We start from the raw sequence: 27659 nt of genomic DNA on the forward strand, positions 1-27659 counted from the left end.
TTGTAATCTGCTAGTGAACTGCAGCAGTTTCTGCCTCCTTTATTTCATGTTTGTACACATTTTTGTCATCCCAGCAACTCCTCCTGCACAAATACACTTTATTTGTTTTTTCATAATTATTATTTACAACATCTGCTGAATGCAGGGTGAACAGTTATAAACACAGCACGTATTTCAGCAGCGAGTCATCTCAAATTTGATTTATTCTGGTTTCTTGACAGCTTTATGTGTGGTTCATGTGATAGCTTTTGGACTTGTAGCAAAATGTCTTCAGATTGAAGTTCACAATGCCAGATTTCATCCCAAAGCACAGGTGCTCAGCAAATTTGAGTGGCGTGAAAAGTGTGTGTAATGGGGATTTTTTGTTACAAAAAAAATGGCATGGTCTGAAAACAATTGTATTTTTTACTCTCAAGGTAGCAGAATTGTTCATAAATGTCCAGAACAATATTCAGGTGAAACTATCAGTGAACTGTATTTCATTGGAAGATTGTGAAACACTGCTGCAAGGCAGTAAGAACTAGTTGGACAAGTTTTTGTCAGGAGTTGTTTTTGTAGTTCACCCTTCCTTTAGGCAAAGTGGTGTGCTAGAAAAATCTATTCCTTCCCATTGCCTGAGAAGGCTTATTAAACAGAAGATGAAAGTGGAATAGCTACTTATGCTCATTCAGTGGCAGCCATGTGTCTGCTGATGGGTTTGGCCTGTAGTCATCCAGGCTGCAGATTCAGTGCAGTTTCTAGGACTATCCATAAATACTTCCTATTTATGCTGTTGCTGGGGGGGTTAGAATACACAGACTTTAATTCTGCAATTCCACTAGACTGTTTGTGTGAGCAATGTGATAAACTTCCTCAGCATTGTCCTGGCTGTAAAGAATTTGGCACAAACAAGTCCTAAAAGAAGATAATGCTTGATTGAAAAAGCAGATTACATGTTTGATGGTAAAAGTCATCCAAAGAAATGCACATGAATTTGCAGAATCTGATGAACAGCCTAATACAATTACAGGCTAGAAATGAGATTCAAAGGAGTAAAGTATTTCTTACAGCTGCTGTTTTATCAGCATCTATTCTGTCACAAAACTGAGGCTGAGTTCCCCTATTCTCAATGTCTTGCTATCATATATACCAAAGAAGTATCTTTGATTTTTTTTTTTCCCTATGGTTACAGTGTATAGAAAATTTATTTTTCCCAGAGTGTAAACTAACATCTTTTCTTCCTATAAAATGTTAGCAAGATACAAGCATAATATGCTGTATTAAATAAGCATTTCCTATACATATACAAATATATATATTACTATGATAACACATCACACATTTTTACATAACAACGTCTCTATTTTCCCACAACATAACAATATTAAGATAAAAATACATATAAAATCATGTAGTCAACAAACTAAACTAGTTTTAAATGCAGATTTTGAACGAGGGAAGGCACTTGTCCAGCTGGCCCCTTTCCAGCTGAGCTCCACACACAGAGTAGGCTGCTGGAACTGGCTGCTGTGTGAAGGCAGCAGGCTCACGGATCGCTCTGTGGCAGTTCCAGAAGTGCTCACTGCCCCAGCTCCTGGGGCAGACATCTGTCCTTGTCCTATGGCTTATTGTCTGCTTAGCTGTGGATTCAGGGAGCTCTTAGCTCATCTCCCTGTGCAACCACCCCAGGAACAAGGCCAGAGAGCTCAGCTCTGTAAAAAGTAACTCAGGGAAGAAAAAGCCATGGCAATTTTTGACCCGATCAGTTTATTGCACCACGACACAGCTGGTCACACCAACACAAGAGTGAGTAGGGGGCCAGAGCAGGAGCTGAAATCCATGTGAGGAGGCAGCTCCTCATGATGATTTGGTTGTCATAACAGTTGCTTTTGACACTGTAGCTACTGTCACATTTGCAGCCTGTCCAGCCTCTTGAGGGAACTGCTAGGCAGGAGCTCAGAAGGCCGTTCAGATACAATTCCAAACAAATCCTTCTGCAGTTACTTTCAATTTGTCAAAGAAAATGGTGTAAACACCAACATCCTGAGGTGTCCCTGCTCTCCAGCTGCCAGCTCTCAGCTGGCTGTGTAGTAGGAGCATTTCCTTTTGGGATTACAGCAGTTGTGCATGGTCACACTTTCTGCTTCTTTCTCCCCCAAACCCTTACAGCAAAGATCAAAACATGCTATGTTAATGGATACCACATATCTTGGCCATAAATCACCACACCTGAAGTGTCAGACCTACAAGTGTGAGTGACCCTACCACATTTTGAAAAAATCACACTGGAGATCTACCTGCTCATCATGGTCTCAGCCCTGTAAAGTAATAAGTGCTGTTTAAGGGACCCTGTCCATGAATTTCCATCCATTGCTCTGTTTGCTAGCATTAGAAGTATCTATAATCAGCCAATCGGAAAGATTTGGGGGGGAGGAATATAATTTCTTCTATGCTTTTATCAGTGTATTACCCATGCACTGTCTAATATAGTCATGTTTGTTGTTGCCATGACCAGTTAATCTGCTGTAAGTGCTGGTTTTATGGGACTTTTGTACATAAATTTGATTAATGTTCCCCATGAAAGTCCCATGAAAGACAATTTTATTTAAAAAAATATTTGAGGAGCTAAGAAAGCAATGCAAAAATCTCTCTTCTTGAATCCTCTAGATTTTTGCATTAGTAGCATCAGTCTTTGTTGCTGTTTGTTATGAAATTTTCTCTAATATTATAGTGAAATTAAATTCTTCACTAAGGAAGAGAAGTATAAAATTCTGAGTTTTTTCTTTCTGCAGTAGGTGTAACTCAGTCACTGGGTGTTCCTGATGTTTCTCCAGTTTATCCTCATTAGGTAAGTGCTTTATGAATGTCTCTCTGACAAAATGTTTAACTTGTATTTGATAAGGCATTCAAAGTTTCATCACTTTGTGATAAGCACTATGTGCTTGTAACAGCTCCCGAGGACCCTGCACCGCACTGTGATTCTCTCTGCCTGCTTTCCTATTAGAGCACCTAATTAAGGATGCTTGGGAACCAATCTACTTTGTTTTGCTCTGAATCTCTGAGGTGAACTCTTTCTCCACACAGCATGATGCAAAACCTTACTTTTAAAAAATGCAATTTCAGAACTTTCGTTGGGCCTGAAACAGACAATGTTTTTTGGTCCAACATGATGACACATGAGAGAGAACTAGCATATTTTTTACAACTTGTCCTGTCTTCATTTCAGCTATTACTGTAATTATATTTTCCTGTATTCTTTCCAGCAGCTCACGCAAGAAAGTACTAGATGTTCCCATGCTATTCCATTTTTTATATAAACAATTCCATAATTGCTGGCTTAGTAAAGTCTGGTTTCTTTTAAGCATGCATTGTGATATTGTTCAGCTGTCTCTAACACTCATCTGTGGTACATAAATCAAGCTGAACTGAATTCAGTTCAGGTAAGAGACCAGATCTCCAGTGGTAAGGCACAATATTTCACTGCTTAATTCTTTGGTGCCCTGTTTTTTCAATGAAATTTTTAGTTCTCACAAAAAGGAGGGAGTTATATGTTAAAAAATATAAGGGCAGATACTATAATGAATTTAAAGTTAGTGACAATTTTCTGACTTTTCTCAATTTCCTTTTGCAGATGCACTTATTAGATGTCCTCTGACTGCACATCTGGCATATGCAGACCATTGGCATATGCTCAAACTTAACCAGAATTACTGTAGTTTAATGGTTCTCAGTGAACCTCCTCTAACTGAGTTTAAGGAGCTGCCCACTGTAAACTTTGCCAGACAATTTGACATTTGCATTGACGGTTTTCCCTAAATATCTTGCTGGTCTGAACTTGCTGAGGCTGAAAGACTCACTGCTGATCCCTTGGAATCACTTGTTTCCCACTTGTGGTGGTGGGATAAGAAATCTGAGTATTTTGGATGGACAGTCAGTCTACCAAAGAGAAGAAATAGTTAATGCTCTCTGTTGCAATCAAAGAGAAAAAAATTCACAGATCAGAACCCCACTGATGTTTTAGTTCTTTGACAATTAAGGCAATTACCTTAAAATTCAGTTCAGTTTTAGTGCTGCAGGCAAAGAGACATTTCTCCTCACAGGTAAATGTCAAGGCAGCTGTTTCTTGCATGTTCAGCTGCACAGTCTGGTCCAGGTGAGTTGGTGATAGCAGCCTACAACTTCGTAAATAGTTTGGGCTGCTGAGATTAACACATGTGAGTTCAGAGAAAAAATTTGTTAGCCTCACTGATAAAAATTCAGTGGATTACAGTATCTTTGGACAATCCTTTAAGAAGCCCTAAGCTTATACCCAGGATGAATGCTGGCTGTCAGGCTGGAGTACAATAGTTTTTAAAGGATCACTGTGAATATGAACAAAATTATCATAAACATCAGTGAATGATGGGTCAGAGAGAGCATTTAAAAGGCTTCAATGCTCGTGCAGGCCTTGACCTGGTGAGCACTAGTCAATCAAAACGTGTATTTGTAGCTGAATCTTGTTTTAGAGTCATCCTGAATTTGATTTTTCATGTTTGCATCTCTGCTTGTAGACACAAACAAAATGCAAAAAGAGCACAGCACTGAGCAACCAGGCTGATAATTTTTCCAGTCTTTGATTCCCATTCTACTGTATAGTAGTATGTAAACACAGTTAGATGTGTTTACATCAAACTAAATCAGCTCTGCTTGCTGTGGTAGCTGAACAGGTTATCAGTACCCACCTCTCTCTTCAGCCTTGAGAATAAAAGGACTAAAGTAGCCTGATACAACACAGTGGTAAAGGCAAGTGGGACACAAGAAATCCTCAACCTGTAGATACCCCTTCAGTTACCTTTGATAGGGGTACAGGACATTTTGAATTTTACAAGTTTTTACATCTATTTTAAGTGCAATGGTTTAAAGGCAGTAATTAACAGCACTACAGACTTGAGAAGCACCAGGTATTTCAAAATTATTGCTGCAATGAACTCTGTTGTCACTGAGAACAGCAGATAGGCAAAGTCACTCAAAAGCCTTTGGAAATGGACTTTTTGGAAAACAGGTATGAGATTGGGAGGAAAAAAAAGGAAGATTAATCTCAAGTCACCTGGATTTTAACAAGATCAATTCTTGCAAAGTAAAAGACACTTCAGTTTCCCACCAGTGGGTTGCAATCGTCTTGTTGATTTCGAAGCTTTTTCTTAAAGATGGATATTGATGTGGATGGTTGGTAAAATATACTCCAGATCTCACCAGCAGTAGTGACATCACTGCAATCTTCTGTTTCAGCTGCAGCTGGAATCTGGTGGGACCTAGGAAACAAGAGTAAATTCACTCCTGTGTTACTGTGCTTGGGGAGCTATGGTTGTAAATAAGTCTGCAGTACTCCTACACTGGGAGTGCTCACAGCTTCTACTACGTCTGTGACACTTCCCCTGCTGTGCAAAATGTAGGGTTTGGAGTGTTTCTTGGTTATCTTCACCAAATGAAAAGTATCCTTTTGCCACCCTAATGACAGCAGTGACATTAAGACTGTAGTTGTTATTATAGTTGCTATTAATACAAATTAATTTAAGCATGTTTGTACTATGTAAATACAATATTCAACATTTTGATTTATTGATAACTCACCCATCATTTCATTCAGTGAGTGTCCATCTGGAGGACACAAAATTTACTTGGTATGAGTGTAATAACTAACTTGGTTTGGAATATGGCCAATCTGACAATCAGAAGGCAGAGAGAGGAGCCCCAGGCTTGGGTCACAGCTGAGATCTTGGTTCTCTGTGGTTGGTTTTGCTCCACACTCACCTCATGGTAATGTGCAGAAGTATCTTTGCTATTATGGCTGTAACACTTAGGATGAGCAGTGCTGTTAGACTGTATATTGTCCATTCTACAAAAAAGAAGAGGGGAAGCTCTCAGTATATTCATTTACTTACAGTTTTTACAGTAAGAATGTTGCAATAAAGGAGCAAACAGCCTTGTGATGCTTTGTTCAAATCTGTAATTTGACAATGCCTTAAATCTACGAGTATTTTCTGCAGACTGGCACAAACCGTAAAACTTCCAGTCAGAACCGATTTTTTCCCTTGCAGAACTCCTCCCAGTAAAATTGAAAGCTGGCAAAATTCAAAGCATATCCTAGTAAAATTATCTAGGAAAGGAAGCAGATGTTCTCTTCTACCCACTGCCCCTTCCTCAAAGCATTGCCTGTACATGATGATTTGAACAGTATTTTTGGAACTGCATAGAATCCAAGGGTGCAGTTTCTATTGGAGTTCCTGGGGTAGTTTAACACTGGGCAGCTTAGGTTAACTGTGGTAAGTCAGGCATTAGGCTGGGCCTAGTCCCAGACTATTCCTAGGCACCTTCTGCACCTTGGCTGGTTTGGGCGTCTGCAGCTCATGTTTCAGGTTTGGGATGCAGCTTCAACACTGTGGGAACTTCCACAGTGGAACTGAGGCCCAGCTTCAGTGACAGATAAAAGCAGATGCCCAGGGTGGATTAACTACAGGAGAGAATAATAGTGATATTCACCTAGAGTGCATTTCCTGCCTTCAATTATTACAACTTCAATTTCCTGAATTCAATGATGTCCTGAAGGTGAGTTCTAAACACATGACAGTTCTCAGTGACCCCTCTCCTACACCCATTAACTTGTCTAGTCCTCTCTGTACTATTGATGAGGCTTTTGTTAATTGGGGTAACAGATGCAAACAGCATTCAAGCTATTCTAAACTACAAAAGATTCTTCTTTCTTCAGCAGCTTGTGCCCTTCTGTGGCATGCAGTGGCCACTAAAGCTGATTTCAGTAAGGAGGCTGCTCTGACTCATGTTATTTTGATGTGCTTTCATTCTCAAGAACTCACCATCTTCACACTATTTCTGACTTAGGCTGAGAAGTGTTTTGAAATGTAATGAGAGAATCCCAGTTAGTGCTAATTAATGGAATGGAAATTCATCTGTTAGTAAGATGCACAGTGGATCTGCTAACATGGAGGAGGCAGCAAAGGAAATAGTGACTCCAGATTTTACTTTGGCAAAATGTTTTCTTCATTTCCAGATTTTCTTGTATCATTACCAGGCATGGAGCTAGTTGGATGGCTTGGGCTGGTTGTGATGACATAGAGGATCTTTGATGACCGGGCTGCGTTGATGCTGAGATTTGCTTGTTCATTCATCCTCTCTGAAAGGGTGTGATTCACTGGGGTCTTGTTTTGATGCACATTGTCCTTCACAGCTGAAAACACAAGAGTATGATTACAATAACAATTTCTTAACAGGTGTAATTGGACTTTATTTTGTGCTTATAAATAGATATACAGCTCTCTGGTTTACTTAGAAGAACTCAAATAATCCAGTTATATCTGATTCCTAAAAAATCCTGTACTTCACCAGGTTGGGGTTCTCAATTTCTCTGGAAGCTGATTGTTCCTCATAACAGTAGGTACAGCTCAAGGGCCAGAACATTTTATCCTGATGACTTTCAACGGGAGAGGAAGAGACTGTTGGAAGGAGCCAAGATGAACCAATGTGCAGATGGATTATTGTTTTGTTTCCCTTTGTCATTTTCCAATCTGTCTTAACAGGAAGGTATAGAATTGAATTTTTGAAAACCTGTGCTTTGCTATTTATGATGTAGCTGACTGGAATGTTCTAAACTGAGAGAAATTTTGGCAAAGCTTTTACCCACTGAGTAGTGGCAACAAGAGAGATGACCTGTTAGGTCAGAGCTAAAATATTTGTTCTTTAATTGCCATTTCAGAAATCTCCTGTGTGAATTAAATGCTTCACTGAAAGGTAGAAACGGCAAAAATAGCCTCTTACCTCTATACCTGATAGCAAATCCCTGGGCTTGATTGATGTCATCTGAGAAAAAGTACAAAATTACAAAATCCAAAGAGATGTTAAAGGTGTGGGGAGGCCGGTTCTTGCCATTAAAACGAGCTAGAACGTGATAGGTATAACCATCCAGCAATTCCACCATATCTGTAGCATCTTTGATTTCAAAAAGGACAAAGGTGAAGTGGATTTGAGATGCTCCTGGAACTTGTATGGTCCAGTAACAGACTTTGCCTGTGCCATATGTATCAGGAAAATCTGGGGAATAGATCACAGCTGTAGCAGAAGTGTAATTCCCTCCACAGGCACCAATCAGGGCTGTGAAAACAAGTGGAAAGGGAGAAAAATGGGAAGAAAGAAAAGAGGTAATACATTAATTTTGCAAAAAGCTTTAGCACCCTGTAGATTCTAATACTTAAATGTGATTTAAAGGTACAGACTTGCTAGGCCAGCAGATGCACTCTGCAGCTGCTCTTTCCCTCCCACAGCACTGGGAGCACAGCCTCTGTTGCCTTTGCTTGGGATACTCTCCTTATGCCTCATTACTCTGACCCATGCATCAATCTTGAATACTGCAACTACCCTTTGTCCTTGTGTGTAACCATGTACCCTTTACTGCAGAAATGGGATAAAAGAGAAATCTCTGATTCAGGGGCTTCTACTCCATCCCTAGCAGGCAAGTGGATTAGTGACTATTAACTCTCACTGCTTAATGACTGACATTCCTTCACAGCTGTGTGAAATTGAAAACTTACACACCAGCGAATCCAGAGAGCAACTCAAATGCCATCAACTGACAATGCACATCCCTACATGCACATACAATTTTTTACTCTCTAGTAAGATCATTTCTTAGGGAGTTTCTGATAGCTTAGTCCCACTTGTGAGGAAAATGAGAGAACCTCTGGAGCATGAGCGAGCATCATTTCTTGGAAGAGCTGTTTTGCATTATTAATGGATGAGAATTTTAGGCAGAGATGGAAAGCTGCTTTATTTTGTACCAAGTGGAGGTGTTTTGCCATTTGGTGTGCAACAGTTCTCACTGTTTTTGAGCCTTTTCCCTAATTTGCTGAACATGTGAGGCCTCTCCTTTGGGAAAAACTGAGCCTGCTTCAATACTTACTGTCAAAAAGAATGACTCTGCCATCCCCACCACAGGGCTGAGTGTGGTCTCCAAAGCAAACACTGTTGCATTCCGTACTGGCTGCCTCCCCGTATCTCCAGTAGTCAGGATTATTTCCACAGAAACAAGCATAACCTGATTCCATGCCTGCAAACTTTGACAACAAAGATGCATAAGAAAGGGAGGAAAAGTATTTGAAGGAGTGACAGCGGGAGGTTGTTTGAGCAAGAAAGCTGGCAGCAGAATATGTGTGTTTTGGAGAAGTAAGATTAGTCAGAGGAACCACCACAGGCTATTTTTGTTTGGGCTGTCAGGGTGCTACTTAAGACTAGGGGGAAAGATGGAATGGAGGGCACCCTGACACTCACAATTACAGTAAGCAATCACATTTTCTCCTGGCGTTACTCATTAGTAATTTGTACAGATTCCTCTGGATGCAGAGAGAGGGCTTGATCTCTGGGGTGGAAGTGTAACCTTAGACCTCCCAAAAGTTAAAAAAATATGGGGAAGAGAAGAAATATGACAGAGAGCTCTAGGCATGTTGCCATTACTGTCTTTGAAAACATTCTGTAAATGTATGTCAAAGAAATCACCTTAAACTGTTGACTTCGGCAGGAGCTGATGCATGTTTGGATTGTGAGTTTATTTGAGGTCTCGCTTGTGCCAGTCAAAGGTGGTGGCTCTCCATGGTCCTTGTAACAGCCCAGATTTCCTGGCACTGGCAGGAGTAATACACAACAGTCATTCTAAACATCCCAGACCACTTCATGCACTACCTGGCCACTGAGCAGCTCTCTCTGTTGGGGGCTTGATTTTGCACTGTGGGAAGAGTTACTCTTTGTTACTCTTTGCTACTCTTTGCTACTGTACTCTGTATGATTCTTGTCATATTTTCCAAACACACCCAAGGATGAGTGATGGGACAAAAGAGTATCATCTCTTCTCAGCAAATATACCTGTAAGACTCTCTAGCTGGTTTCAGTAAGCTGCAGTAAAATAGACAAGATAAATACCTTGTTCATTTCTCCTGAAAGAGGCAATTAAAAAAACCCAAGGCATTAAATGGGTTCAGGGGTGTTGTGGGGTTTTTTTTGTTTTGGTTTTTTTTTTTTACTATTGCATGCATATTCTGAAAATGTAAATTAAACTCTGTGGTTTCTGTCTGATCTTCCAAACAGTTATATTCTGGAAGTTTTCAAAACAGGATCTTTGAGGAAGACAACCTAAAGATATACCTAAGAATCCTTGAGGAAGGGAACCTAAAGATAAACCCCCCATGTTATAGAATGGAGTTTGGCAAGTTTTATGGGAGGGACTATATATAGGGGAATTTCCTAATATTTAAAACTTGAATTCTGATATGAATCTGAAGCATTGTACAACAAGATTAAAAACGAGCAATATTACTTTAAAAAGCAACCCATCTATTTACATCAACATGATGTTTCAAGGTTCCTTGGTCACTATGGGAGATCAATTTTCCCCCTTCAGTGCTGTTTTTTTTTAGTTTTGCACTTTTCATCAAAGCAATGACCACCCTCCAAGAGAGGATGTGGAGTACAATACAGTGCTGTGCTAATGGCATAAAATTATCCCTTACCCACTTGTCATATCTATTCACAAAGCTGAAATTAAATCTGATACTAAGCTAGGTCTATGTTAAGATAAATTTTATTCCTATGCCAGATTGACATGGATTCTTCTTGTCCACCTAAGTGCCACAGCTCTGTATGACATGATGTGCTCAGAGACCTGTATGAGTGTTTTATTTACGTAGTCATTGGTTATTACAGTACCCAGTAAACTTACTATAAATAATGACATAATGTTGCTACAAATATTGTTCATAAATTAATTTTGTTCTCTAAGAATACAATTTCAATTATAAATACTTGCAGGGAGTTATGGCTTTGATATGCCCCACAGCAACATCCGTGTAAGTTCTGAGACTTCAAGTTACAGCCTGATTTAACAGACCTTTGGAAATCCCCACTTGCAGCCCCACCCCAGCTGAGTACAGCTGGGTAGATAACTGAGAGAGCTCATTCTTTTTTGTATTGTGCATGATTTCACAGCCCTGAAGAATCTTCCTAGTTATCCAACCTAGCTCATTTTCCTAGAGACCTGGGATTTTTAATTTTTTTTTCTTTTTTAAAGTAGCTTTATTAGTGAGACATTTCAACCTTGGCTCCAGAGGATTAGTACTTCAGTATGTTCCATGCTAAGAAACCTGAGTAATTTAAAAACTTCTTAAATTTTTTAACTAAATCAAGCGTACATCCTAAGACTAATTAGTTTCTTTGGTGTCCCAGCAGTATTTTAACCTTCTTTGCTCTTAATATTTAGCCTGCTAGAGAAACTTGGCACAAAATGAGACAGTCAGTGTTCTGCAATTACTGTTCATGCTCCCCAGTGATGTTTTACTATTACACTGTCTTCACCCATTTGTATCTATTTGTCCTCTTCTGCTTAAAAGGTCACCTCTTTTGCATAAGCATATTATTTTTCTTTTAAGCAGCATTTGACATAACGAGGTCCTGGCAAACACCACAGCTTCTGCATTTTACATGTTAAGGCATGTATTAAATGTATTCAAATATGGAATTAATCATTTTGAGCTCAAAACCATGTTCCAGCTATGCTCATCTAGCTGTCTTTGAAGAGTCTCCTAGTTTTTTGCAATGGCAGTCTGCACAAATTGTTTGAACTGTCCCTGTTCCTTTGTTCCATATAGCTCTGTAGAACTTACCTGGCCCTGCCATTTAACACCTCCTCAATATTTCAGTCAAATTTATTACATTACATACATGCACTCTGGAAATACAATTCCAGAAATCTCTTTATGGGGAGAGAGTCATGTGAGTCACAAACATGAAAATGTAATTAAGTGGTATAGCAAGCCTTTCTTTCTTTCTTTCACATTTTGGAAGTGTAAGTTGTTATTTCCTTTGAACTTAAACCTAACCTCATTAACAAGGAGACCAAAAAAGTTGGGAATAGCTGCAACACTGCAAACAAACCATCTGAAGCATTCAGTTCTGAATCCTCCATGTGAGATGCACATGTTCTCTCAGGACTTGGAGCTGCAGTCTTGCCTTTTATTTTGTTTCTGTCCATTCCAGTCTGCTTGGCAGACACCAAGGAGGAGAGAGGAAGAAAAGGGAAGCTCCTCCTGGAATAACTACCACTGTCTCCTGTGATTATGCTCATCCATCTTCATCTAACACTGCTAAATTCTGTACATTACACATGCAGAATGTCAGAACACATTTCTGACTGAAGAACGTAGTGTTATGTGTTAGGGAATATTAGGGAATGAGACACATGATATAATCATGTGAATTCATCACCATAATGAAAAATTCTTAACTGTAGATTCTTAATTATTGTTGAGATGAGTCATTGCATGCAAATCTCTCTCGGCAATCAAGATGCTTCATGTTGTTGGCACTGCCATGGTATTATGTGGGCACAGTTAATAGGTAACTTATGTTCCAGATAATTTTCTAGTAGTAAATATTGTTAAGGAAAAGAAGCTTATATAAGAAATTTTTCTCTAAAAATTTACAAATAGTAATTTTTTTTACACAATTGCTTTCTTGTTCCATCACAAAACTCAAGTTTTGTGTTGTGTACTTCACAAGATAGTTTTGATGGTCCTATGACTTAGCATCATGCTTACTGAAAACAGAAAGTCTGGTGAAGAATAAAAGATTTTTTTACTTACACAGCTTCATAAACCATGAGGTTTGTATTAAGATTTGGATGGGCTTGCAATGTACAGTTTGCTCTAAATTGCTGCAATTCCTTTTTCTAGTATCGAGTTTCAGTGCAATGCTTGAAGCAGCTGCTACTGGTCAAAAGGACATTTTGTAAATGTAAGTCTGGATTATCTGTGCAAGTAAGTGTCCAAGTTTAAATCCTCTGCTCCCCACCACAGAGAAAATGAGCGAGGCTGGTTTTAAAAGGATCCTTTGTGTAGAACAAATGGAGTGGAGAGAATTTGCCTTTCAGCTTTTTTCCTGGTGCCATATCCAGATAATTTGTTAACATCTGTGGTCTTTAAAGAAAATGCAAATTCTTTCATTTTAGACCAAGTTAAATTTCTTAATTAGGAGTGTCATCTTAAATCTTAAATCATGCCTGGTATATTAGAAAAATAAGAGTAAGATGCCCTCTGAACAATGAGTATCAGATTGTTGAATGATTTTGTGTTATTTAAATTAGACCCCTTAATCTGAATTTAAGTCTAGGTAAAAGGTATCTGTCTTAAGGTCACACTTACGTATTTGTTTGCCTAGCATGAAGATGTGAGTCATTCATGTTCATAAAAAAACCAAAACAACAAAGCTATGAACAAAATTTTTAAAAAAAAATCACTTTAGCTCCTTTTTGCTTGTTTTGTTTTCTTAACTTTAAGTAAGAAATATACTTCTTCCAATCAAATGTGTATCTACATATGGACACCTGTTCTGCTGCTTAGCAGTGAACACCCAAGTTATGCCTTAGAAACAGAGGGTACTTGCACAGAAGAAGTTAGGAAAGCAAGTGAAAATATTAATGATTAGACTTACTAAAATGTAGTAGCTATGGTTGCTTGTTAACAGGCAAAACTAGGTTATCTTCTTAATATTTGGGCATATTTTAAAAGAAGTGATTGGGGAAAGACAATTTTGGAACATACTGACACAAATCATGACATGACATTGTGGACACGGTAAAAAATAGAATACATAAAAAATACTAAATTCTGGAAAGAAGCTTCATGTAAGTAGCTTGTGAATTATCTGATTTTAAAAAAATCGAAGTCCAGGTTATGGTTTCATAGCAATTCTAAGTATCTGAACCTGTCAGAATTCTAGTCCAGAGTTCCCATACACCACACAGACACCTTTCCACTGTGCCCTCTCATATTTTTTGTTTCCTCCAAGCAATTCTGTGTATGATGCTCTATACACATTAAACTAATGTAATTCATTTTATGAGCTAATTGCAATGGATGGATATGAATATACCTTGTAAAAACTTTCCCTTTTTTTGTTCTCTAGATTTTAATAAATTAATGATCTATGGATTAAAAGAACTAGCAGTACTTCACATATTTTGTGTGATTCCGTCATACAGTATTATTTGTAAATAATATAATCCAATAATTTTGAGATCAGATGAAAAGGATAGCAGTGGAGAAACAATTCAATAAGCTTGTCATAAACCCTAAGAAACCTGTTTAAAATACAGCTTAGTCTGCAACTGAAAATAAGCTGTTTTGCCTTATCCTAGTTTGTGTTTGGAAATCACCAACCACTGTTGTATAACTGCCAATCTCTGCTCAACTGAGATGCAGGCCTAAATAAATTGCACTGAGCTCTTACTTCGGCAGGATGGAATCTCACAGTATTTCCAGTATATTCCATCTTCATGTTCTGCAATGTAGCACCATGGGCTGACATCCCCATCAGGGTTTCTGAAAAACAGCCAGTGAAATTCATATTTTTTTTTTCAAAAACCACACACACAAAAAAATCAATCTTATTAAACCTCAATGGCATTGTTATTTTTGCTCTAATACCTACTGTTGAACTTATATACCAAAAAATTGCAAAGTTTTGCATTATCAGGAAGTTTAGATAGCTTTGGTTATTACAGTATTCATCAAGCATAAGATGCTAGCAATGTCTAAAATATAGCTTTGTTTTACTCTAAGGTTAAAAGGTGCAGAGCTATTTCTGGTCAGTACTGACAGAGAGGAAGATGTTCTGTCTCACATCCTGTGTACAGGTTCCACAGACTCATAAACTTGATTTTCTGCCTTGGTACAAAACAGCCCAGACTCCAACTTTCTGTGTGTATGGTGATAAAAACACTTAGCTGATTAAATCTTCTGGGATAGACTGAATTATTTTCCTCCCCTTCAATAAAACTGACTAAATCCATTCCAGTGATTGCTTTATATTGATGGTTAATTCCTTATGTGTCCATGATGATGATGATCACTATTTTTATAATTATTTGCTGTTGTGTAGCACCACTTACAAATGCACACCTCACTGGTCATTAAGTTATTTAAAGTTTTTTCTATGTACACTGTGAAAAGCTATTCACATTGTTAAGATCTATTTAAGAGAATAAATTGTTATTTTGGACAGTCAGGTTGAAATATGACTTTTCCTTTTAACTAGGACCAGTTGCAATCTTTTTTATCATGAACTTTGGCATGAATTCTATTAATGACACAGCCCTACTGATGTGTCAGTTCAGCTGCATGTTGTCATTTACGCCTATTAGCAACTCTTTTGTGGGAGATCCAATTTTAGAAATTCTGTGGATGTTTTTTGGCCAAATAGCAGACTGCTGAAAACAACTGGTGAGTTGAGTGCAGTTTAGATGACTAAAATGTTGCTAGTTAGGCTTTCAAACAGATTAGTAGAGGTAGTGAACAAGGAAAGTCTAAGACTAGCTATGCTAGGAATTTAGATGTAATGCAAGAGCCTCCAGTAGCTAAAAAAAGTAGAAGACTAAAACCAAGTGAAGCTTGTACTTGAACTAACCCATTTTCCCTTGTTTCCAGAGTTAAAGGAATTTTAGCATTTACATCTTCATGACAGAAACCCTATGTCTGGAATTCAATCGTGATAACAGCACTCTACACATAAATGCCTTAAAAATGTGAGGAAATTGTAGAGAAACATGATGAATGTGTTTAGAAATCTTTGTCTTTAACCTCAGAAGTGCATGCAGTTAGAAAACAACTCTCTGTCTTTCAAAGTCTCCAAAAATTTCAGTCTTCATAATTTTGTTATGGTTGAAATGAGTGGAATGCTATAAGCCATTTCCATCTTAACAGGGTGTCTTGCAATAAACAAAATATTCCAAGTAAGGACCACCCATGGAGAGGTAACATGTTTCTGATTCATACTTCAAGTGTAAAATTCAATTATTCAAATGTTGTCCCTAAAATCAAATCTGAAAGGGATGTATTATGCCTTAGAAAAGCCTTGTGAGGTATGTGCTGCCTGAGAAAAGGGAAGATCAACTTGTCCATTGTCATCAAGCAGATGAATGTCAGAGAAAGAGCTAAAACAGCTGTATCACAGGCCTCGACAACATTTGCATGCTAAAGATATACTCTGGCACTCTCAGTGACTTTCCAAGCTTTCTTTCAAGAGAATTTGAAGTTAAAAGTTATCCATTAGTTAGGACTGTCATTCCATACACCTGGGAGAATATTCCTAGGCCAGGTGATACAGCATAAGGAAGAAAATGCCTAACCTTCCAGGCAAACTTTACCTCAATGAGGATAATCTAATACCTAGCAGACTGAGGTAAAAAAAGCTCTATTTGGTAATTAAGTAATTTTTCAGGTTTATATATCAGATTATAGGCTTCTTGCTCCTAGTAACATTTACCAAGTTCTCATTTGCTAGGTAAAGCAAGACTCAAGTAGGTGTTTTTTGAATATCTGGATAGACATTCATTTTCTCATGCGTATTTTTGCACAGCTTGTAAATGTTTTGCTTTGTAGTAACCAAAATATTAGCCAGAGATGACTGCCAAAAGTAAGATCCTGTAGATACAGCCTGTCTAGAATATTGCCACACAGCAACAATCAGAATAACATTCTTGATTCTGCTATTTGTATCGGAGAGAATTCAGTGGCACTGTATTTTTCACAGCTCTGTATTAGTATGCCTCCTGAGACACAGACCTGAAAAAAAGCCTGCAGAGCCAAAACATCTCTGAACTTATGTTCTGATTTGGCTCCTAAATTCTGAAGTTCTTATTTTTGTTCTATCTATAGTTATGGAGGACTTCTCTAGAAGGCAAGGAAACAGAAGTGCATCTGCCATGGTTTAATCTGGTATTGTAACCCCTGACAGATGAGCTTCTGAATTCAAATAACTCTAAATGACTGATTCTCACTTGGAATTTTTAGTGACTACATAACTTTCATTAGAACAAAACTTTAGCACAAAATTTGGAGAATGTAACAGAACCAGGCTTGTGTGTGAGGATAAAAAACATCCAGAGACTCCTCCAGACACTCAGTTAACTGCTGTACTTCTAATTTGGATAATTTTATCTCCACCTTTTCATTTAAGTAATCTATAGTCTGTTGTGCCACCTTATAAATTTGACACATGATTTGGACTGTGCTGAAGAAGTGTGGGAACTGGGTTGAAAAAGTTATTCTACTAATGTTGCTCATAGATTCAGGGTACTGATTACAGGGCAAACCAAAAAAAGTGTTAGATACCCATGGTTCCGACATTCTTCACTGCACGACAGAATGTTTCCTAATTTTCTGTCAGCTGCTCAAAGTAACACTGCGTATAACAGGCAATGTTAAATGTTTCTTACCTGCAGTAGTTATGCTCTCCAAGCCCTCCTTCCCCATTGGGATATTTCACAGTATTATAAGGATGCTCAAAGGTCTCATTCCAAAATAGACAAGGTTTCCCTGCATATTGGGAGGTCTGGTTCTGAGTGCCACGATAGTCAGCCCCATTTGCTGTATAGCATTCTGGGAAGAAAGGGAAATGGAAAAAGAATGAACGTAGGTTTAGTGCTTGTTCTTCCCTCACCCTCCACCCCATATCCAATAGACCATGCATTGTTTAGACAGATAAAGATTTAAGCTTTCTCTCAGTCAAACCCCTATTCAAGATATTATGATGTCAATACTTTAATAAACAATGTATAAAACAGGTCTGAAGAGAGATTTACACAAAATGCATTTTCTAAATAAGCATAATACTTTTTTACTGTTTTCTGACTCTGTAACTTTTTCATTTTCCAAAAATGAAATCATATGACACTATCCATCTGCTACTTACCAGCATATTAACCAAAATCTCACGCCACTTCAGCTAAAGTTGTCACTATCTGTACTTTACAAAGTGGAAGACTTAGTAAGCATGGATATTATCAACATTTACATTCTGATTTAGAAAAATTCTTAGGGATGGAATTGCCTTAGAAAGGGATCTCCTTCAACAGAGTATAATCACAATACTGTGATTTGCTACTAAAGCATTTATGCTTTCAGATTAAAAAGTATGGCTCAGTATTCTCAGCATTCTATTTTCTCCCACTTACATTTGTTTTCCTAGCCTCCTTATACTCAGCAAGTTAGAAACCAAAGTAGAGAATGATTTCTCTAGTTACTAAATGCATTAGCCCCTTCTCAGCTGAAGTACAAATTTCATGCTGCCTGGCTTTGCTGGGCCTTGTTAATCACAGAACCATAGAATGGTTCAGGTTGAAAGGAACCTTAGGGATCATCAAGTTCCAACCTCCCTGCCACAGGCATGGACATGTTCACTGGACATCTTCTGATGAAATAAATATCCCAATGCATGAACAATTGTACTTTTGCTGAAATTGCAAAACGTTTTTTATTAAATTATGCAATGTGAGTGTGGCAAAGCATGGGAACAAGTTGCCCAGTGAGGCTGTAGAATCTCCATCCTTGGAGATATTCCAAAGCCACCTGGCCATGGTCCTGGACAACCTGCTTTAGGTGACTGTGCTTGAGCACAGCAGTTGGACAACATGAACTCCAGAGGTCACTTTCATCTCAACCAGTCTGTGATTATCTTCCAGAAAGAATCATTATAATTAATTTACCATAAATAAGTCTATCCTGTTTATAATTAATACTTGCTAACATTTATCATCCTTGCATTTATTTAAGAATAGGATTAAAATGTAACAGTCTGTGACAGAATTAAAACTGCTGCGTTACACTGCTGTAAACATTGCTTTGTACTGGACAGCATTACTGGGGAAACCACAAATTCCCAAATCTTTCTGCTAACTACAGGCTGTGAAACCTCCTGTTTCATCTGATAGTGCTCTCTTGTAGAAACCATATTGCAGCTGCAGAGATGTTCTACTGCCCTGAGGGAGTGGGAGAGTGCTCTGAAGTATGTGCTGATCTCAGGTGTCCCTCATGAGATCTAACTTACAAAACAAGTCTAGAAAGACCTGTGTGGCTGCAGCTGGAAGAGGAAAAAAAAAACTCACCCACATCTTAATCCTGATATTAACAATACACCATTTTTGTTAGAACTACTGTTGAAGAAGGAAAAATATATTATTAACACCATGCTTCTGAAATTAGTTTAGTCTGGGCTCACAAATATCAGAGTGGTACAATTATAATAATTATTTCAGAGTTCTATTACACAGCAGATGAAAGACAATGGTTTTGTGCTCTCACTATGCATTTTCATGCCTAGGCAGGTTTGGATTTCTATTAAATGAAATTTTGTTGCTGAAGGCACACAGAAGAGCCATTAATGTATTCTGCTATCATCTGTGGACAGAAAGCTGTATAATTTAACAAAAACAAGCTTCAGGTCAATACTCCTCCTTACTGTAATTTACCTGCCTTAGCAATACAGGTGGGTTGCATACATTTGCTTAAAAATGCAAATCTGAGTTTCCAGTGCTCAGGCCACCACAGGTATTTGCATAAACATGGAAAAAAACCACTTTAAGGTCACAACTGTGTTTTAACTTTCTTCAATACCTCTTTTGCTTTGCAGTTAATATAAAAGCTTTTGTAGGTTATAGCGGAAAAATATAAGCTGATGAATTTAGCAGAAAAGAGAGAAAAATGTCATCAAAAATAGATAAAATAATATGCAGCAAAAAAAAATTGTGAAAAGTGATAAGCACATCCAGAAAATATATCTACATCAGCTTTGTGCTTTTATTTTGTTTTTGCTTCTCGCTCCTAAATGAAAAGCAATAGATACTTCCATCTACTCAGAAATGTAAGGAATGCAAAATACCTGAATGTAGTCTGGCACACAAACTAAACTGAAATTAACTTCAGTCCATTTTAGGATCTGCTAAGACTGGCCCATGCTTTAACAGGCAGTTGTGACTGACATTTTCGTGTCAGCTTTTTTTAACTGATTTTCTTCAAACTTCACTGCACTTTAAGAAAAAAAGGAAGAGTCAGATCTCTCTTCATTCCTCTTAACTGCAGCTTTTTGTTCCCAAGACAATAGGTAGCTGTATCAGTGCCTCCTGTGTTCCTTTGCACTATCAAGAGATTTGGTGCAAATGTGCCAGCTGAGCTGTAACAAAGCTCCCCTGGCTTAGATGTGGATGTGGAAAGGGGAGGCAGTGAGACACCACAAAAAAATCATTGATTATCCCTGAAACACTCTAGTGAAAACTTTAAGTCATGGAATTTAGCAGCTGTTATCAAATGAAATACAAAACCTTTTGTGTTACAGGGAATTTGGATTTTGTTAAGGATTAATAACAGTTTTACCATAGCATGGGAGTGCACTATTTTCAAATAAATATTGGCAATTTAAAAAAATCAGGTCAGTTGTCCTTGCTATGCTCCCTCCTGGCTTCTTGTGCACCTGCTCACAGCTAAGCATGGAAAACTAAGAACTCCTTGATTTAGAGTAAGCACTACTTGATATCAAGTAAAAAATCAGTGTGTTATCAACATTATTCTCACACTAAATACAAAACACAGCACCATAGCCGCTACTAATGAAAAAAATCATACCAGCTGAAACCAGGACACAAGCCTACATTCTTTTACCTTGAACAGTCAGCTTTGAGATCTGCTGAGATATATTTTGTACAGTTTTCTGTAGAATTCCTAGTAGCATAGTTACAGATGTCAGCATATTCACTATCCTGGCAGTAAACAATTAAATTCTTCTGTCTAATGCACACAGTGATTTCATCATATTTTGCTGCATGACAGCCAAGACACTACCTTAGTGATTTCACCATGAAATTAATACTCTCAATGTGCTGAAGGTGCATGTTTCATCTGCAGAAAGGACACTGTCCTCTATTTCAATTCCAAGTCCAAAGAGATTCTGGAGAACAGGAGGTTTGAACCTCCACCCTGCTTTTCATCTTGTACCCTGGTGCAATAATACTGTGAAAAGATGAGCTTAAAAAAAGGTCACCTAGATTTGTCTGCACAAAACTAATTCAGATGAGGTCATCTAAATTAAACAGTCAGGAAAGACTAGACTGAACACTGTTGGTGAAACTCTTTGTCTTACTCAAATCACCTGGTTTCTCTTTGGTAGCTTATGCAAAAGGGAGAGGGAAAAGAGTAAATCAACCAGCAACAACCACCTCTCTGTGTTGTGGCACCCACTGGATCCAACTGCCTTAGGGTGAGTGATAATTCCATGACAACTTTAGGGTATGAAGCCCCTCACTTGGAATGTAATATCAGAACTGTGACTCAAGAAAATTAATACCACTTCTATGAATTTCAGCAAGCCTTATAACTTAAAGTTTTGTAAGATTATGTTAAACTATGACAGAACTTGCACTGTATCCAAGTCCTCTCCCAGTGGCAAAGACAGCAAGGGAAGAACACATTGTGGACACCACAGCTGTCAGCCCCCGAGAAGGCACCAGTGCTTGACAGATTTGCCACATGGATTTTGTTCATGCACGCAAGGTTCAAACTGTCCTGTCAGCTATAAACCTCTACTAAAACACTTGGGTTTCAGACAGGACATAAAGAAAGCTGTGACCACTCAAATCTAGAAATGTGTGACCTCATAATTCTAAGATCTTAGTCAGCTGGGTTTCAGACATAGTCTGAAGCAGAGGCTTATGTCAAATCTGTGATTAGAATCAGTGTCCATGATGATTTCACTCAATTAACTGCCTAATGACCCTGCTGCTACTACTGTGTCATGGGGATGGCTTTAAAGATAATTAATCAGAGATTAATCAGCAATAATTAATCAGAGAACCTTTGCAGTGGTTCCAGTCACAAAAGCTTCCAACAGGTGCTGTTCAGGCTAATGTTCATGAGCCTTAGTGAGAAAACACGGACAGCACTTTGTTGTCAGGGCTGTTTTGTTTTCAACACATCAGGTGCCATGGCTGACAGCAAGTAACTTTTTAAAATGAATGCTGAGACTAGGTAAGTATGTATTGAGTGACAACTGCTAGAACAGAAAAGCAGAAAACAAGACTAGGGATGTTGTCCACTATAAGTGAATACTCAGTGTGTGATACAGGTTCACAATTAGTTTTATTAGAGCCAGATCAACATTTGGAAGATCAAACAGCAGCTGTTGTAGAAATTCTTTCCATCTGTGTCGGTTTCTTCTTCAATGTAGGGACCTTACAATGATCATTTTCCTTTGTTACTTTGGGACTGCAAGGCTGCCTGCACTCCACATGGGCACCACTTTAGGATCATTTGAAAAATTAAGGTAGTTCAGACTATAATAGCCTGACTTTTTCACTGATGATAAATCACTGACATTTCAGAGTCTGCATTAGCCTGCAATGATTTTCTCCAAGATATCTATCCAGAGAGACACTACAAATTGCAGACTGAAGGGATGGAGGTTTCAGGACTTAGAGTACTTTCCAAGTTTGAGGCCTGTGCATAGCCTTTGAGACTGAAAATTCAGAATGACAAACTTCTTCCTATTCCACTGGAGAGCAAAAAAAACAACCCAAACCACTTTGTTTGCTTAATGTTTTGGAAGCTGCTTGGAGCACTGAGTAGTGTCCAGAGAGACTGACAACAATTATCAACCTGAAACTAGCCTACCCAAGCCAGAAATTATCCCACCACCTACTGCCCAACAAAAAGCAAGGTTTGCTTTTAAAGGTCTGCAGATTAATGAAACATAAATGAAAGTGGCTGTTATTTAAATCTTGGGTTTCATTACAGTGGTGTAATTAAACGTTCTGTAAGGTTGGACCAAAAATTAAGGGTTCCTTGAATTTACATGGTATAACTGCATGCTCAGTTTTCACTTGTTTTTCCTACAGCCTTTTGGAAAAGTCAGAAAAATGCTTAAGCAGAATATAAGGGTACAAAACCAAGGGTGCCAGATCCGATAATGACTCAGTGTGGGTTGCCTGATGCATGTGCTTGCATAGTATTCCAAGAATAGTTTTAAGTCATTTCCATTCTATCTAAACTGTTCTAGTTCTTGCTGGAGATTGAAATTTAAGCACTCCTCCTTAAATGAAAGCACTGTATCTAGGTGCAGATGGCAACAGTTACAGGCACTAACCAGATGCTGCAGTCTCTAATTTGATTGAAAGGGTATAATTAGACAGCAGAAACACTTCAATGAGAAAGTAACACAGAGAGGAAAGGACAGAAACCACTTAACTGATGCCAAGATACCCCGGCAGTGACAGAGGCAGGGGCCCACGGGTGGAAGGGGCAAAACACCACATCACCTTCTTCAAATGAGAACATTTTTGTTTCCCTAGAGATGTGAATAGGGATTCTATTATCATAGGTTGCCACAGTTCTTCATGTGGGAACACTGATTAAAACCAGAAGAAGCTTCAGGAGATGAAAGACACAAATATGGCTTCTGTGGTCATTATTAAAAATATTTTTAGCATTGAAATGGTTTTCTTTGAAGACGAAGTTTTATCGACTGAACCAAAAGTTAATTTGCATACTATCATATGAGTGGTCAGGGAAAAAAAAAAATCTCATTCCATATTATGTTATGATGCAAAATAAATGCTTTTGGGAAGTACAAGGCTGATTTAGATCTACCCAAGTAAAAAAATAGTGTAGTATTTTTACATTTCAATACTTTTCTATTCCAATTCATACTAATATAATACAACCACTCATCACAACTATCAGGCTTCTGTGCCTGTGCTGTAACAGTAAAAACCCCCAATAACAGAACAGCTGGTACAAGCTAAAGAAAAAAATCACAAAATAATTATCTTTGTTTAAAATTGCAATTTTCAAAATTCCTAGAAAACAACTCCCTGTTTCTTAAATCACACAGTTAAGTTTTGATGTGATGCTATGAGGTCACTTGATTAGCTGATCATTTTTTCCTTTACAGTGTGGAAGCACTCCACATGTAATTTCAAAATTGTATCCTGTTCATTCTACATATCCATGCAAACACACACACAGACATACCCATACAATTTTTGAAAGTCCTCAAATGCAATCCTTTTTGCTAGTCAGAATTAGAGACCTAATTAGCATTGGTCCAAGCCAGAGGGTAGCCACAGTGAATATCTGATTATACTTGAATTATGCCACCTGAGATTTGATCAAACCTTGACTGAAGCATCTCTCTTGTAAAAATGAACATTCCTGGAAATGTACAGACATGCAGAGTTGATTCTTGTGTTCCCTGGCAGTGTGTGAGCTGTGATATATGTGAACTTGCTATCCTTGTGAAATTTTGACTCTAGTCATCAAGCTAATCACTTTTCATCAATCTTTTTTTTTTGTTAAAAAAAAAAAAAAACAAACCCCAAAACAACCTGTCTGGCCAAACCTTTTCTGGAACATGTTGGAAGCAGGCAAGTTAGGTTATAAGCACAAGAGACAGTTCCCATTATTTCTCAATGCATTCTGTCCCTTTTTTCTTTTTATTTGTACAACACAAACATGCTATATTAGCCAGAGCTTTGCAGCTGCTGGCTGGTCGTCAGCCACAAGATGCAAACACACTTGCTTGCCTTGTGATTCTTTATCACTGCAAGTAAGAATGCGTGATGTGACCCCATAAGAATTTCTGTTCCTTAATACACCCATTTGTTTTCTTTCTTTGTGAAGTTTTAAAACTGTTGTACCCTTGTCAAGTGTGGCAGGCTGAATCCATTTGGCAATTTTATCAGGATGGGCCATAGCCACTGTGTAGATGAAGGGAGTGGTCAAGTTCACAACCACTATGGTGTGATATGACAAAAATGAAAATTTTGCAGCTGGCAGCATGTAATCCCTGCCTCCCTCCTACTTCTTTGGCTCCATCCTGCTTAAATCCATTCACATAACTCTGGATTTTGAGTTATGCTCTATGCATGTACAAGCATGATATGCTGAAATGTCTGACTATTTCATCCCCTATCTGCCTAGTTAGAAAGAAAAAAAAAATTGCTTTTGAAAGTATTTTCATGAGGCTTGCTTATGGTATATCAAGTAGAACTGCTCTGAATCACCAAGGCATAGACAGAATAAGATGACAAGAGATAGCAGGTTTGTAAGAGAAGGCTGGAACAGCTCAAAGGAAAGACTCAGCTGGGAAAAAAACCAAGAACGAGGTGACTCAGTATTGCTAAATGGAAAGAAAACAGAGAAAGGAAAGAGAGATTGATAATCATATACATTTCTGATGGGGAAATTAAATGAATGCTATAAGTACAGAAACTAGAAATTATAACTTATTGCACTGAGTATGTAAAATAACATTTGTTCACCAAAACTAACATTTGCTGAAGGCATTTCCATTTCTTTGGCCTTGTAACATAAAACTCAGCAAATTCAAAGAGTCCTTTAATGGTAGGTAGTCTATTCACGCACTTGTTATTTCTGATCCACTTGAGAAATTATATATGGCTGATGTTTGAATGCAGAAATGTCAGTGTTTGAATTAATAGAAACTGTTAGATATCACACAGTGAAGCAGAAACATTCTGTGAAAAGTAGCATAGTACTATGTGCAAAAATGGTTGTTAATTCACTTTCATTTCTGACAACTGGAGTAATTTTTCATTAACTAATTCCAGAAGTTTTTCTCCTATCTCAGCAAATGATGGGGACACAGACTTTATTCTGATTATTCTTTACAATAAGCTTATAAGGACATGTATTAAAAAGCCAAAAAAAGAACAGGCATTAAAAACATGCCCTATGACAAACTACCTTCCGAAACCAATAGCAATGCTTGTAATTTCAGAATTCTGCTAGTTTCAAGTGCAACCTGACACAGCTGATCCCACTTCAATTCTGTGGGATTAAGGGTCAAGACAAAGATCCTGATGTGTACCTTGTGCAGATTAGGAACTCTGACACACAAATTACAAATTGCTGTATTTGCACCGTTTCCAGGTTCTTTAGCAGAAGACACATAGGTGGCATTACTTTCTAGATCCATTTTCTTTTGCTACACCTTCATTTGGAGGCATTATATATTCTTCTGTCCTCCCCCAGCCCCAGCTGCTTGTGCTCAGGCATTTCTGTCCCCTCTAACAGCCAAACATTCACACTGGGCCATATCCTCCTCTTGCTGTCACACAGCCCTCTGTGAGAGACACGGTTCCACATGGAGTGTTCTGTTCAGAAACCTTACAAGCAAAACTAACTTCAACCTATGCAAAGGAAGGAGCATCCCCTGTCTGCACCAAGCACATCCTAATGGTACTGGGAACAGACTCTTAGACGTGGTCCCTGTCTAGGCAATTCTCTAAATGCTGATCTGAAAATACTCTCATGTTTTACTTCTGAGAAGAAGTAAAGTTTACCAGAACTTTTTTCTTGTAAAAGTTTTTTTATTAACTGAAAATGGCTATGCAAGTATTTTCCATATCTAACTAGGTACATCTACAAAAAACTTGATGAGCAAGTATGTGTTCAAAAAGAAGTAGAGCAAATTCTACTTTGTAAGAAGAAACAGCAATTAAGAATACACAAAATGTATCCAGAAGGACCCCACGTCTGATGGCTGTGACCATCTGGAACTGCCACTTCTGATCATGCAAAGCATGGCCAATGTTTACCAGAGGAGAACCACAGTACTTGAAATCATTAGTAGCAACTAAAACGAGGACAAAAGGGTGCAGAGAAATTTTTAAGTGAAAAATCACTTTAGGAAGTGAAGCTTCAGGCTTCCCCGTCTCTTTGGCTGAACCTAAATGGTCAGAGGAGCCCAGGCTTGGCTGGGAGCTGGGGCAGCACACTGCGGACAGGCGGGATGCTCACCCTCTGCTGCCACAGGTTTTTCCCCAGTGACACAAACAATCGTACGCCACTCTCCCTTTAAATGCCTCCATTCCGCAGACCTAGCTATCGAACCACTTCTACAGAGAAACGTGCTGCTCTTCTCTCTCTCACATCGTGCTTTCACAGGAGTTTCCGAGATCCCGGTTCAGCAAGCACGGGGAGAGCCTCAAATACCCACGAACTCCAGGCTAAAACACCCGCTGCGTGCTTGCACGAGCAGCTTCGAGCCCGGCACGGCTCTGGCGAGCAGGAAGAGACGTCGTCGCGACCTCGAAGAGGCGCTGCCGGGCGGCAGAGCCCTTCCGCGGGGGGCTGCGGGTTCGCGGGGCTCGGGGAGAGGCTGCCCCGCTCCCTCGCCGCTCAGCCCTGCGAGCAGCCCGGGGAGCAGCCCCGATCGCGCCCCCCTCCCGGCTCCCCGCGGAGCGGCACTCACCGGACAGAACGGGCTCGCGGCAGCAGCTCAGCGCCAGCCCGGAGAAGGCCAGGACGGCGGCGAGGGCGGGAGGCTCCATAGGCAGCGGCCGCCGGGCCGCGCCGCGCTCGCAGGCGGCAGCCCCGGCTCTCCGGGGGTGGCAGGCGGCCGGGAAGAGCGCAAAGTGCGGGAAGCGGAGGCCCTACAGCATGTGTCCTGTAAGTGCGCCCCGGCGAGGTGCCGAGTGGCAGATGAGGATCCTATTACCAGCCATGTGACAGGAAAGGATAGAGACCGACATCCCAACCTGCTGCAGCGCGGGACCGCAGAGCTGCCGCTTCCACTTCTGACACCGACAGGTTCGGGCTGGCCGCCTCCGCCCCGGGGCAGCGCTTTGGCCCCGCGGAGCCCTCCTCGCCTGCCGGGACGCCTCGCCACACACGCAGACACACAAACACACAAACTCCTCCATCCCAGCAGCGACCCAAGGCTCGCTCTCGTCACTCCCCTCGTAGCCAGTGTCCCGCGGAAGAGGTCGGGCAAGAGCCCGTCAGTCCCGTGGCCTGGCCAGG

At 39.3% G+C, this 27659-nt stretch overlaps 1 protein-coding gene across 1 annotated transcript; it reads right to left on the minus strand.

The window, feature by feature from the left end:
* Positions 1–27444, minus strand: KREMEN1 (kringle containing transmembrane protein 1). Its single transcript, XM_005524344.3, has 9 exons — positions 27109–27444; positions 17285–17447; positions 14299–14390; positions 9520–9644; positions 8927–9080; positions 7789–8121; positions 7043–7201; positions 5770–5854; positions 1–5270 (listed from the first exon to the last, which is right to left on the minus strand). The coding sequence occupies exons 1-9, from the start codon at positions 27185–27187 to the stop codon at positions 5108–5110; spliced, it is 1353 nt and encodes a 450-aa protein (XP_005524401.1). The 5' UTR covers positions 27188–27444; the 3' UTR covers positions 1–5107.
* Between the last annotated feature and the right edge of the window lie 215 nt (positions 27445–27659).

Source organism: Pseudopodoces humilis, chromosome 20, assembly GCF_049639895.1.
Source record: "Pseudopodoces humilis isolate 2021_Gansu_Grassland_sample_001 chromosome 20, ASM4963989v1, whole genome shotgun sequence".
NCBI classification, from domain to species: Eukaryota; Metazoa; Chordata; class Aves; order Passeriformes; family Paridae; genus Pseudopodoces; species Pseudopodoces humilis.

What these genes read in the sequence shown, in the direction of transcription:
- KREMEN1 (XM_005524344.3), bottom strand. Translation starts at nt 27,187, where the DNA reads ATGGAGCCTCCCGCCCTCGCCGCCGTCCTGGCCTTCTCCGGGCTGGCG. An exon ending in GGAGAGCATAACTACTGCAG is followed by an intron (nt 14,391 to 17,284) that starts GTAAGAAACATT and finishes GCTGTTTTTCAG; the next exon opens with AAACCCTGATGGGGATGTCA. An exon ending in ATTTGCTATCAGGTATAGAG is followed by an intron (nt 7,202 to 7,788) that starts GTAAGAGGCTAT and finishes TTGTGTTTTCAG; the next exon opens with CTGTGAAGGACAATGTGCAT.